Source organism: Bombina bombina, chromosome 2, assembly GCF_027579735.1.
Source record: "Bombina bombina isolate aBomBom1 chromosome 2, aBomBom1.pri, whole genome shotgun sequence".
Taxonomy (NCBI): domain Eukaryota; kingdom Metazoa; phylum Chordata; class Amphibia; order Anura; family Bombinatoridae; genus Bombina; species Bombina bombina.
In genome coordinates this window covers 244,463,722-244,478,339 of record NC_069500.1, presented here as the reverse complement: position 1 = coordinate 244,478,339, position 14,618 = coordinate 244,463,722, and the positions used below count along the sequence as shown (strand labels likewise).

Here is a 14,618-nt window from a genome sequence, read left to right as displayed (position 1 = left end):
AGATACGCATCCTTTAAATCCACCGTGGTCATGAATTGACCTTCCTGGATGGAAGGAAGAATAGTTCGAATGGTTTCCATCTTGAACGATGGAACCTTGAGAAACTTGTTTAAGATCTTGAGATCTAAGATTGGTCTGAACGTTCCCTCTTTTTTGGGAACTATAAACAGATTGGAGTAGAACCCCATCCCTTGTTCTCTTAATGGAACGGGATGAATCACTCCCATTTTTAACAGGTCTTCTACACAATGTAAGAATGCCTGTCTTTTTATGTGGTCTGAAGACAACTGAGACCTGTGGAACCTCCCCCTTGGGGGAAGTCCCTTGAATTCCAGAAGATAACCTTGGGAGACTATTTCTAGCGCCCAAGGATCCAGAACATCTCTTGCCCAAGCCTGAGCGAAGAGAGAGAGTCTGCCCCCCACCAGATCCGGTCCCGGATCGGGGGCCAACATTTCATGCTGTCTTGGTAGCAGTGGCAGGTTTCTTGGCCTGCTTTCCCTTGTTCCAGCCTTGCATTGGTCTCCAAGCTGGCTTGGCTTGAGAAGTATTACCCTCTTGCTTAGAGGACGTAGCACTTTGGGCTGGTCCATTTCTACGAAAGGGACGAAAATTAGGTTTATTTTTTGCCTTGAAAGGCCGATCCTGAGGAAGGGCGTGGCCCTTACCCCCAGTGATATCCGAGATAATCTCTTTCAAGTCAGGGCCAAACAGCGTTTTCCCCTTGAAAGGAATGTTAAGTAGCTTGTTCTTGGAAGACGCATCAGCCGACCAAGATTTCAACCAAAGCGCTCTGCGCGCCACAATAGCAAACCCAGAATTCTTAGCCGCTAACCTAGCCAATTGCAAAGTGGCGTCTAGGGTGAAAGAATTAGCCAATTTGAGAGCATTGATTCTGTCCATAATCTCCTCATAAGGAGGAGAATCACTGTCGACCGCCTTTATCAGCTCATCGAACCAGAAACATGCGGCTGTAGCGACAGGGACAATGCATGAAATTGGTTGTAGAAGGTAACCCTGCTGAACATCTTTTTAAGTAAACCTTCTAATTTTTTATCCATAGGATCTTTGAAAGCACAACTATCCTCTATGGGAATAGTGGTGCGTTTGTTTAAAGTGGAAACCGCTCCCTCGACCTTGGGGACTGTCTGCCATAAGTCCTTTCTGGGGTCGACCATAGGAAACAATTTTTTAAATATGGGGGGAGGGACGAAAAGGAATACCGGGCCTTTCCCATTCTTTATTAACAATGTCCGCCACCCGCTTGGGTATAGGAAAAGCTTCTGGGAGCCCCGGCACCTCTAGGAACTTGTCCATTTTACATAGTTTCTCTGGGATGACCAACTTGTCACAATCATCCAGAGTGGATAATACCTCCTTAAGCAGAATGCGGAGATGTTCCAACTTAAATTTAAATGCAATCACATCAGGTTCAGCTTGTTGAGAAATGTTCCCTGAATCAGTAATTTCTCCCTCAGACAAAACCTCCCTGGCCCCATCAGACTGAGTTAGGGGCCCTTCAGAAATATTAATATCAGCGTCGTCATGCTCTTCAGTATCTAAAACAGAGCAGTCGCGCTTACGCTGATAAGTGTTCATTTTGGCTAAAATGTTTTTGACAGAATTATCCATTACAGCCGTTAATTGTTGCATAGTAAGGAGTATTGGCGCGCTAGATGTACTAGGGGCCTCCTGAGTGGGCAAGACTCGTGTAGAAGAAGGAGGGAATGATGCAGTACCATGCTTACTCCCCTCACTTGAGGAATCATCTTGGGCATCATTGTCATTGTCACATAAATCACATTTATTTAAATGAATAGGAATTCTGGCTTCCCCACATTCAGAACACAGTCTATCTGGTAGTTCAGACATGTTAAACAGGCATAAACTTGATAACAAGTACAAAAAACGTTTTAAAATAAAACCGTTACTGTCACTTTAAATTTTAAACTGAACACACTTTATTACTGCAAATGCGAAAAAACATGAAGGAATTGTTCAAAATTTACCAAATTTTCACCACAGTGTCTTAAAGCCTTAAAAGTATTGCACACCAAATTTGGAAGCTTTAACCCTTAAAATAACGGAACCGGAGCCGTTTTGAACTTTAACCCCTTTACAGTCCCTGGTATCTGCTTTGCTGAGACCCAACCAAGCCCCAAGGGAAATACGATACCAAATGACGCCTTCAGAAAGTCTTTTCTAAGTATCAGAGCTCCTCTTACATGCCATGCCTCTCAAAAACAAGTGCGCAACACCGGCGCGAAAATGAGGCTCTGCCTATGCTTTGGGAAAGCCCCTAAAGAATAAGGTGTCTAAAACAGTGCCTGCCGATATTATTATATCAAAATACCCAGATAAAATGATTCCTCAAGGCTAAATATGTGTTAATAATCAATCAATTTAGCCCAAAAAAAGTCTACAGTCTTAATAAGCCCTTTTTGAAGCCCTTATTTACAATCGTAATAAACATGGCTTACCGGATCCCAGAGGGAAAATGACAGCTTCCAGCATTACATCGTCTTGTTAGAATGTGTCATACCTCAAGCAGCAAGAGACTGCTCACTGTTCCCCCAACTGAAGTTAATTGCTCTCAACAGTCCTGTGTGGAACAGCCATGGATTTTAGTGACGGTTGCTAAAATCATTTTCCTCATACAAACAGAAATCTTCATCTCTTTTCTGTTTCTGAGTAAATAGTACATACCAGCACTATTTCAAAATAACAAACTCTTGATTGAATAATAAAAACTACAGTTAAACACTAAAAAACTCTAAGCCATCTCCGTGGAGATGTTGCCTGTACAACGGCAAAGAGAATGACTGGGGTAGGCGGAGCCTAGGAGGGATCATGTGACCAGCTTTGCTGGGCTCTTTGCCATTTCCTGTTGGGGAAGAGAATATCCCACAAGTAAGGATGACGCCGTGGACCGGACACACCTATGTTGGAGAAATGAGTCTCTGCCTATGCTTTGGGAAAGCCCCTAAAGAATAAGGTGTCTGAAACAGTGCCTGCCGATATTATTATATCAAAATACCCAGATAAAATGATTCCTCAAGGCTAAATATGTGTTAATAATCAATCGATTTAGCCCAAAAAAAGTCTACAGTCTTAATAAGCCCTTTTTGAAGCCCTTATTTACAATCGTAATAAACATGGCTTACCGGATCCCAGAGGGAAAATGACAGCTTCCAGCATTACATCGTCTTGTTAGAATGTGTCATACCTCAAGCAGCAATAGACTGCTCACTGTTACCCCAACTGAAGTTAATTGCTCTCAACAGTCCTGTGTGGAACAGCCATGGATTTTAGTGACGGTTGCTAAAATCATTTTCCTCATACAAACAGAAATCTTCATCTCTTTTCTGTTTCTGAGTAAATAGTACATACCAGCACTATTTCAAAATAACAAACTCTTGATTGAATAATAAAAACTACAGTTAAACACTAAAAAACTCTAAGCCATCTCCGTGGAGATGTTGCCTGTACAACGGCAAAGAGAATGACTGGGGTAGGCGGAGCCTAGGAGGGATCATGTGACCAGCTTTGCTGGGCTCTTTGCCATTTCCTGTTGGGGAAGAGAATATCCCACAAGTAAGGATGACGCCGTGGACCGGACACACCTATGTTGGAGAAACAAAAGTTAGCCATGTGGTAAAAATCATGCCCCAATAAGTTTTATCACCAAGTACCTCACAAAAACGATTAACATGCCAGTAAACATTTTGAACATACATTTTAAAAGTTATGAAGTGTTATTAATAAGCCTGCTACCAGTCGCTGTTACTGCAGTTAAGGCTCATACATTACTTCAGTATTAACAGTATTTTCTGAGTCAAATTCCATTCCCTAGAAAAATACTTCAGTGTACACACACTCATCAGCCTAATACCAGTCGCTACCACTGCATTTAAGGCTGAACTTACATTACATTGGTATCAGCAGTATTTTCTCAGTCAATTCCATTGCTTAGAAAAATAATTTACTGCACATACCTTGTTTGCAGGGGGGGCCTGCATGCTATTCCCCTTTTCTGAAGTTACCTCACTCCTCAGAATGTGCGAGAACAGCCAGTGGATCTTAGTTACGTCTGCTAAGATCATAGAAAACGCAGGCAGATTCTTCTTCTAATGCTGCCTGAGAAACAAACAGCACACTCCGGTGCCATTTAAAATAACAAACTTTGATTGAAGAAATAAACTAAGTTTAAAAACACCACAGACCTCTCACAACGACCTATCTTTAGTTAGGTTGCAAGAGAATGACTGGATATGACATGTGAGGGGAGGAGCTATATAGCAGATCTGCTTGGGTGATCCTCTTGCAACTTCCTGTTGGGGAAGAGATATAATCCCATAAGTAATGGATGACCCGTGGACTGACTACACTTAACAAGAGAAATATATATATGTTCTAGTTTCTATGTGGGTAAAACCACAGGCACGTTACGGGAACGTATGGCAAATCATAGGCACGCGATCAGATCGGCACTTAAACAGGGGGACTCTGACCAACCAGTTGCACGTCATTGTGCTAAACAAGGCCATCCGGTATCTTCAATCAGATACGTCCTCATTGACCATATACCCCCACTTGACCGGGGAGGGGATAGGAGCAAGATACTACTCAAAAGGGAAGCCCAATGGATTTTTAAGTTGGGGACTATCCATCCAGGCGGTTTAAACACCACCCCAGATTTTAAAAACCTTGTTTAAGTGTATAGGATCGTGCTACATACTTGGGGTATAACCTGGGGTCATTGTGGCTACGTGTAGCCCCCAACCCCACGGCCCTTCTGAGGGGTGTGGGGTGGGGACTTACGACACACCAGGGTGGAGGGATGTATCCCCCATCCCTGTGTGTGGAAGCCTGGTCCCTAAGGTGAAGTTACTCAATCTCGCACCTTACACCTTTTTTTTGGGACCTATACCAACCTAGCCACATAACATCTTGAAGAACTGTCCTTATGTGTCCACAAGGAGTCATCTACATTTTGGACATTGTTATCAGAAATATTGAAGTGTCATAACATTTTAATCTCTCAATATTGCCTTGATATATGTACATATACCATATAATGTATATTTTTCACCTTTGGGGCACCTTACTACATATGGGAACTGAGGCACAGCTATGATGGTCACGACTCAGTATATTGCGTCTTGTCCTAATATACCAAATGTGGAATCTTTGGAGATTCAACTATTGCATCTAGTAAATTTGTAACAGTGGGTTATATATCTGAGGAGTACAGATGTACGTTTAATCAGGCTTAAGTTGACTTCTATTATTACGAATTTTTCGCAGAATAGTTAATGTACATCTCTTACATACACATAGTTACATTTAGGGCAATATGTAACAGCACAAGGTTACAGCACGCTCTTTTGGATACACTGCTTGTATAAAGTATGTATACTTTGCAGTAGGCAATGCGCATGGCTATACGGTTTGATAATAAGTCTGAGCAAGCACTGCCACCTTGTAAGTTTATTTTTTTTGCTTATGTATATATTCAGTTTTTTGTTTTAATGTACCTATATGCACATGACATTGAATATTGCTAAAACTTTAGTAGTCAGACATGTCAGTGTACATATTTGTTGCACAAGTGATATTTTCTCACTTATTCACTTACAGATGTCTCGTAACCATAGTTATGGCTACGATGACGATCTAGATACACCGGAATCTGATATGTAAAGACCACTGGCAAACATTTTCGTTTATTGATACTATTTTTGATTGCCTCTTTGACAAGTTGAGGGCACACCACTATGTATTATTTATTGTTAAACAAAATAATGTTAATATGTTTTCATCATGTCGTGAAACCGGAAGTGACATCACTTCCGGTTGACATGATCACGGTGGAACGCAAGATGCGTTCCACACTCGATTTTGGCGCACTTTTGAAAGCAAATTTGTTTGGTGAGACACTGTTTTGATATACTATATATTGTGTGACATTTGATTGTTTGTTTATGCTGATGAAGGGGTTGTGAACCCCGAAAACGTTCCATTAAAAGAACCTGTTTTGAAAAGACCTGAGAGTGCAGTTACTTGGATGATTTTATATATATATATATATATATATATATATATATATATATACACACACATATATATATATATATATATATATATATATACATACATACATACATACATACACACACATACATATATATATATATATATATATATATATATATATATATACACACACACATACATATACATACACTGTATATATATATATCTTCGGCTTCCATGATAAAGTGTCACACAAGCATTTGATACATTTATAACTTGCTGTTCCATTAAAGCATAGTTTACTATCACTTTAAATGCTGCCCTTTCATAGTTGTTATTCAATATTTAGTTTTAAAATGGTTAATGAAGATAAAAAGCTTTCAAGTACTTACCAAAATATCTTCCGTCTGTTTAGAAATGCTCTTCATATCAGCAACAATAAAAGCAACTAAATAGGTACTCATTTTTACACTCGTAGCAAACTCATCCAGGAAAAGACCATCTGACGTTTTGCTTGTGTTTGTCTAAAGCATAAGAAAATGAGTTATTATATACACTGAGACTCTATTCAGAATCCAAGCTAGAATTAATATCTTGTGAGAGAAGAATAACTGCCAAATATACATCTACGGAATTATAGCACAAACACCCAAGGCGCATTTTACATTATAGGAGGATTCACTGAGTAACATTTCTCTAAGGGAAACTAAAGACAAAATAAAAAAAACTTTCATAATTCAGAGGGGTCGATTTATTATCGGCCGAATGCTGCCTAATGCAGCTGTTTCCATGTGAGCCTTCTTAAGACCGCTGCTCCTTAACTCGTATGCCACCTCTGAGGCGGCGTACAGCAATCAGCCTGATCGGATACGATTGGGTTAATCGACACCCCCTGCTAGCGGCATTGCACAAGCAGTTCACCAGAACTACTTGTGTAATGTGAAATGTCGACAGCATATGCTGTCGGCATTCAGCGATGTTGGGCAGACATGATCTGCTACAGCATCCAACACTTAATAAATCGGCCCCAGAGCATGCAGTTTTATGAGACTTTCCAATTTACTTCTATAATCTAATTGTGCACAGTCTTTTTATATGCACATTGAGACACCAGCTGCCTACATATACTTTACTAGTCTGTGATTGGCTGATGGCTGCCATGTGATACAGGGGGCTAAAAAATGGGAAACAATATAAAATTTGTCAGCAAAAAATGTACTGCTTATTTGAAATTCAGAATAAGGGGTATATTTATGTAAGTGCGAGCGGACATGATACGATGTATCGTATCATGTCCGCCGCACATCGATAAATTCCGACAGCATACGCTGTCTGCATTTATCATTGCACCAGCAGTTCTTGTGAACTGTTGGTTCAATGCCGCCCCCTGCAGATTTGCGGCCAATCGGCCGCTAGCAGGGGGTGTCAATCAACCCAATTGTATTTGATCAGCTTGATTTCTGTGCGCCGCCTCAGAGCAGGCGGACAAGTTATGGAGCAGCAGCCTTTAGACCGCTGCTTCATAACTTCTGTTTCAGGCGAGCCTGAAGACTCGCCGGAAACAAGGGGCATCAAGTTCCATATGGAGCTTGATAAATTGACCCCTATGCGTTATTGAAATTTCTTTTTATTGCGCACTTAATTATGCAATTCTACTGTATTTAATGGTTCTTTTACATATATATATATACACATCTTCTAAGCAGTTACAATCAAACAAAGCCTATTGTTTAATAATTACATTCAAACAGTTATTAAAAAATAGTGGCTTTAGGATAATTTTATGAAAAAAACTAAATGGAAATCTATCAATTAAGGGGGTGAATGCTACTTAAAAATATTAAATAAAACTGAGGTATATGTTAAAATAAAAAGCAAATCTAAAGCTAACAAAATTAACATGAGTTCTGAATTCACCCATTACTATAATAGCTTACCTGATCAATTATTATGATGGTCCACAGTCCACCATAACATATGGGATATATTTCTCGCCACTAGGAGGATGTAAAGTACCCATTTCAGAGCTTAAAATCCCTCCCACCTCCCATCTCTCTCTTGGTTTAACGTATAGCCGAGTAGAGAATAGGAAACATATAGGTATTAAAGACAAAGTAGGGTCTGTAGAGGTGTCATTAGAACTGTTGCCCAAACATTGAAATGGGCTGGACCTGAGGACTATCATTATTAAAAAAAAAAAAAAAATGTATCAGGTAAGCATAAATGTTGTTTTCTTTTGTAAAATGATGATGGTCCATAGTCCTCCATAACATATGATAATAATACCCTAGCAGATTGTCTATGTTACAAAAAGGGTGGGACAATTTTTCTGGCAGTTCCTATTTAGCCATCACTGCGGCCTAAAGGACTTTGCTGTCAAAAGCTGCTTGTGAAAAAGCAAAATATGAAAGCGATAAAATTTGAAAACAAAAATGCCGAAAAGATCATGTTGCATCTGCTCCAAAGACACATTTTTTATTTTATTTTTTTATACCCACGATGTTTCAACTGCTTTTGTAGAATGAGCTGTAATACGCTTAGGAGGCAACTTTCCCGCTGCCAAGCCCTGTGAATCACTTCTTTGAGCAAAGAGGCGAACAACACCTTAGTAGCTTTCTGTCCCTTATGAGTAGTGAAAAACCAAACTATAAATTTTTCTGAAATCTTTAGTAGCTTAAAGAATTTCTCGATTGGTATTTTCCGTAGAAACTACCTTAGGAAGAAAATGATATTTAATACAAAGTACAGCCTTCTCCTTGTGAATAATTAGAAATGGAAAAATCACAAGACAAGGTTGACAACAGTAGATATCATTAGAATGCATCGGCTATACGTTAAACTAAGAAAGAACTAGATTCAGATTCCAGGGTGGAGAAATCGGTTTCACAACTGGCCTAACTGTAACTAACGCCTGGACAAAAGTCTGAACCTCAGGAAGTTTAGCCAACTTCCTATGAAAAAGAACAGATAAAGCAGAAATTTGACCTTTTAGAAAATTTGCGGACAAACTCTTGTCAAGGCCATCCTGTAAAAACTGAAGGATTCTAGGAATCCTAAAGGAATACCAAGAAAAGAAAGCTCCATTTGATCACTGAGCGATCGAAAATGTCCTAATGGAGAGACCACCCTCTTGGATGGACAGATTGACTGCTGAGATGATCCCCCTGCCAGTTATTCACACCTGGTATGGGATTTTCCAGTAGGGAGCAATGATTCCTCCCTGCCTAAGACAGAGTTTTAGACATTTCCTGCATGGGCAGTGGACTGCGGTTACCCCCTTAATTATTTATGTAGGCCACCGCCGTGATGTTGTCCAACTTTGAAACGGATAAACTTTTCCTCATTCAATAGGCGCCAGGGCTGAAGAGCCAGAAGATTGTCCGTAATTCAAGTTTAATCCGGTTTCCAACACTCTTACACAAGTTTCTATAAGCTGGATATAACTGTGGACTCTTGTTCCCTGTTTTTATAAGCTGATCTGTAGAATGTTTTATATATTGTGAATGTTTTACATATAGATATTGTATTTCAATTATTTTTTTAACCACCGGTGGTCTATTTCTGTGATTTTAGTTTTTTTTATTTACTGTCTGTATTTTACTCTGAGATAACCCAGTAAATTTGATATATATATATATATATATATATATATATATATTTATTTATTTTTTCCCCATACTGAATGGTGTGGTTGCTATTTTATGCGCACTTTACTTTTTTCCTGTTACCTTACTCTCTTGGGATTAGCTGTAGAGGACAATCCCACTTTATTATGTTGCAAAACCACCCTACTGAGTGTCTGAAAATATAACCTTTTCTTGTATGCTGTACCTGTGTCAGAGTACCTACAAATAGCCTCTAGGCTGTGTGTATGCTGTGTAAAGTCCCTTACCTTATGCAGCACTCCTCCACTGGCTTACCAGGCATGTCAAATTCTTGTCAATGCAGCTGCAGCAGTATCCAGTAGAGAGCCCATCTAGTGCAGGTATTGAGTACTGCAGAGGATTGCAGTAGGAAATACCTGTGTCCCTCAGGAGAAGGATGAGTCCCTGCGACACCTGAGGGTAGTTATGGCTGAAGTCCCAGGGAAATCAGGTGCACATAACGCACATAACAGGGTATTCCTATATACCTGTATTATTCAGCTGCTGTGAAGATTCTCTTCTGTCTTCCTTGTGAATGATACTTTCCAGGGACTCTGGGTCTCACATAGGTCTGAGCTCCCAAATTTAAATCCATAATCAAGTAGCTAGAAGCACCTCTATTCTTAACCAACTCCTACGAAGCCAAGAACAAAACTAAGAGACAGATGGGAGGGATTTTAAGCTCTGATATGGGTTCTTGACCTCCTCCTAGTGGCAGGAAATGTATCCCATATGGAGGACCATGGACCATCATCATTTTCCGAAAGAAAAACAGACAGCAAAAAACACTTGGGAAAAAAAAACTCTTGAAGAAGAAATATACCATATTTTTTCTTCATTCAGTTTAAGATAATTAACAGTTTATATATTCAACGTCAAACACACTTTAAAAATTCAAACATTTATTTAATACCTAAAAATGTTATACATTTACATAGCCAACAAAAAAAGAAGAAAAAATTACTCTTGGCATATTTGATAGAGAAATGTGATCTTCATCCCTTTTGATATTGATTTGAAATACAGATTTAAAAGCTGGTTCATCAAAACACGGAAATGCTTTTCTTGCTGAAAGCGGCTCAAACTGCGTAGCTGCAAGACACCTACAAAATAGAACAAAAGAAATGTGAGAAGTAAAATTAAAATAATAAAGTTCAAGTGAGAACACTTTTTTTTTAACGCCTAGATTATTCAAGGCTAATCTATTTTATTAATTTTGGAATTAATGAGAGGTCTTGGATAAACCGATCTAATATGCAGTAATGCAGGACAGAACAAATCTTACTCACAATGAATCACTTAATAAAATTACCACAAATGGGAATACCAGAACAGTCTATAAATAGCCAACAATTCTTAGTCCAATGCTTAGTTAACAATATAACAAGATACCTCACACAAATCTTACTAAATCTCAATAAATCTAAGATAACTTTCAGAAAAGTATCTACAAATAACCGATAATAATAATAATAATAATAATAAAAAAGTATAATTAAACTATTTAGCCCACAATTTATATGCCAATTAATCTAAGATATTTCACAATAAGTAAGACTGACTTATAAATACCAAAATACAAATTATTTTTCCTTGCAATAAATTAACTTAGCATCAATATAATTATTTCTAAGCTATACAGGCCAATGGGAATACATTTAAAATACAAAGTACCTCTATAAATTACCAGCTTCAATTATACTGTAGCAACAATGAATGTCTTTGTTTTAAAATATTGAATAACAAAACTCCATACATTACCACTAGACCAATTTGCGAGTTTCAGCTTTTTCAGATTAATCCAATTCACCATCATACATAAGAAAGGTATTCGCAATTTCTGGAAATAAAATTAGGCTCAATTTTGCTTTCTGTAAACCAAGAAAGCAGCATGACCTTTTTTTTCCAGTGCAAGAGAATATATCACGTGATAAATCCCACTTTTTTTTTTTAATTCTAATCATTGGTGAACATTCGGATACGCTCCAATCGGTGCTGAACATTTCATTGGTTCTTTGAGAATGCATATGGTTATTTGATACTACAATCCCCTTTGGTTGCAATTCTCGCATAAACCACCGGAGGGCAACATAAGCCTTAAAGACATTTTCATTACTGCTACAGCTTAATTGATATATACCTCAATATGTTCATTAAACACACCTATAATTTCCAGCATTAATAAATTATATGTTCAATATATATGGGACCATTTAATATTATTGAAAATGTACTATTTGAGACCAAACATGAGTATATTCCTATAACAATTTTAACAGATGCGTTTAAAAATCACATTTTTATGAGTGGACTAGTATTATAACCCAATAATAGGTATATATACATATGACTTTATTTGTATATCAGTTCATTAGATATACTGATATATATTTAATTTCCCAGTTACCATCTTATTTTATATATAGAGGAGTATTTATATGATAACTTATAGTATCTGCACTTATTTAGAAATCTCATCTTCACACATGGTCCTTCCCAGTAATGCTTATAGGTTCCTGGAAAAACACAGGATAATTTATTTATGGTATATATTTTAAAATAAGGTAATATATAATATATTTATATACACATATATATTTAAGCATTTGGAATAGTTTGAAAATTATAACCATTCATTTCAAATGACTCTTTTTCCCTATGTATTTTCAACTTCACATATGTTAGCTGTAACATGAGTCTAGACGGCTATGTGTATTGTAGCCTAGTAATGAATACTTATCTGTATATCATGCATATGCTAATTAATTACTACACTTCCTGAGCTTCAAAAAGTCATTACAGACAGTATGCCTGTTGTCTTCACAGGTGGTCTGTAGTGAATTCCGCTTTTTAGACAGGAAACCCATATATGGGCATTCAAACCTGAGGGTGCCATGTGATAAAATTATTTTGAAGAGATCTACCTTTTTATCTACACAAATGTTTGTCCCTTTTGTTCTCTGATGTTCTGTAATCATGAAAAGGGGGGTTGGTCCGTTGTGGCCATGGCCCATTCAACTCGTGTCAGGGGAGACATTAGCTGACATGAAATATTAAATTGTGAGACATGTGTAGTTTATTCAATGTTACTTCTTAGGTACCCTGACAATGCACCTGCTAAATGCTTAAACAAAAAATTAGCAGTGTTTACAGAATAGGTTTTACCATGCACAGTGCTAATGGGCATTTGTTTTGTGACTCTGAATTCAAATATTACGCCTCAGAAAGTATATATTGCATAAGCGATGACTTGATTGCTGATGAATACATGCCACCACTAGCTCTCTGCGCAGGAGCAGTGTTTAAATGTGGGTGCATGGGTCATATTTACATATGTTCTAAGCACAGTAAAAGTGATCACTATAAGCATTTCTGAAATATAAAATGCACAAAAATGCGCAAAAAACTTGTAATATTTAAATCTTTTAAAAATTTACTTTTTCTATGTTTCATACTTTGTTTCTTCTACAGTTACTACAAAAACGTAAAAAAAAGGAAATTTATGCTTACCTGATAAATTTATTTCTTCTACGATATGACGAGTCCACGGATTCATCCTTACTTGTGGGATTTTGTCCTTTCTCCAAGAAGGATTGGAGAAGGGATTATCAGCTAGTTCCTTAAAGGGACAAATTTCTGCTTTGTCAATTTTACTACACAAGCATCTGGCGGATGTCCCAGACGTTCAGTCTTTTTGTCAGGCTTTAGTCAGAATCAAGCCTGTGTTTAAACCTGTTGCTCCGTCATGGAGTTTTAATTTAGTTCTCAATGTTCTTCAAGGGGTTCCATTTGAACCTATGCATTCCATGGATATTAAGCTTTTATCCTGTAAAGTTTTGTTCTTCGTTGCTATCTCTTCTGCTCGAAGGATGTCTGAGCTTTCTGCGTTACAATGTGATTCGCCTTATCTTATATTCCATTCTGATAAGGTGGTTTTGCGTACTAAACCTGGATTCCTTCCTAAGGTTGTTTCAAATAAGAATATTAAATCAGGAAATTGTTGTTCCTTCCTTGTGTCCTAATCCTTCGTCTAAGAAGGAACGTCTGTTACATAATTTGGACGTGGTTCGGGCCTTGAAGTTTTACTTACAAGCGACCAAGGATTTCCGTCAAACATCTTCCCTATTCGTTGTTTATTCTGGAAAGCGTAGGGGTCAAAAAGCTACGGCTACCTCTCTTTCTTTTTGGCTGAAAAGCATCATCCGTTTGGCATACGAGACTGCTGGACAGCAGCCTCCTGAAAAAAATTACGGCTCATTCTACTAGAGCGGTGGCTTCCACATGGGGTTTTAAAAACAATGCTTCTGTTGAACAGATTTGTAAGGCTGCGACTTGGTCCTCCCTTCATACCTTTTCCAAATTTGATACTTTTGCTTCTTCTGAGGCTATTTTTGGGAGAAAAGTTCTTCAAGTAGTGGTGCCTTCCGTTTAGGTATCTGTCTTGTCCCTCACGTTCACCTGTGTCCTGTTGCTTTGGTATTGTATCCCACAAGGATGAATCCGTGGACTCGTCGTATCTAGTAGAAGAAAAGGAAATTTATGCTTACCTGATAAATTGATTTCTTCTACGATACGACGAGTCCACGGCCCTCCCTGTCATCTTTAGACAGATTATATTTTTGTTTTTAAAACTTCAGTCACCTCTGCACCTTTTAGCTTTTCTTTTCTCTTCCTATACCTTCGGTCGAATGACTGGGGGTGGAGAGAAGGGAGGAGCTATATATACAGCTCTGCTGTGGTGTTCTTTGCCACTTCCTGTTAGGAGGATAATATCCTACAAGTAAGGATGAAATCCGTGGACTCGTCGTATCTTGTAGAAGAAACTTAAAATTAGACTTACCTGGAGGCGGAGCTAGCCAGCAAGCAGGAAAGAAGCACTTAGCTGGAGCTCTGGGCTAAGAGAATAAAATTAAGTGTTTTCAAAGTTCTTTGGTCCCA

The 14,618-nt window shown here is 38.2% G+C and overlaps 1 protein-coding gene across 1 annotated transcript in view; it reads right to left on the bottom strand.

Annotated features, from left to right (window-relative positions):
• Positions 1-14,618, bottom strand: part of LNPEP (leucyl and cystinyl aminopeptidase) — a 538,618-nt gene that overhangs the window by 304,744 nt on the left and 219,256 nt on the right. Inside the window, exons 3-4 of the mRNA XM_053701508.1 lie at positions 10,645-10,783; positions 6,429-6,560 (exon numbers count right to left, since the gene is read on the bottom strand). Coding sequence (XP_053557483.1) covers positions 6,429-6,560; positions 10,645-10,783 — 271 coding nt within the window. The remainder of the gene's footprint in view (positions 1-6,428; positions 6,561-10,644; positions 10,784-14,618) is intronic.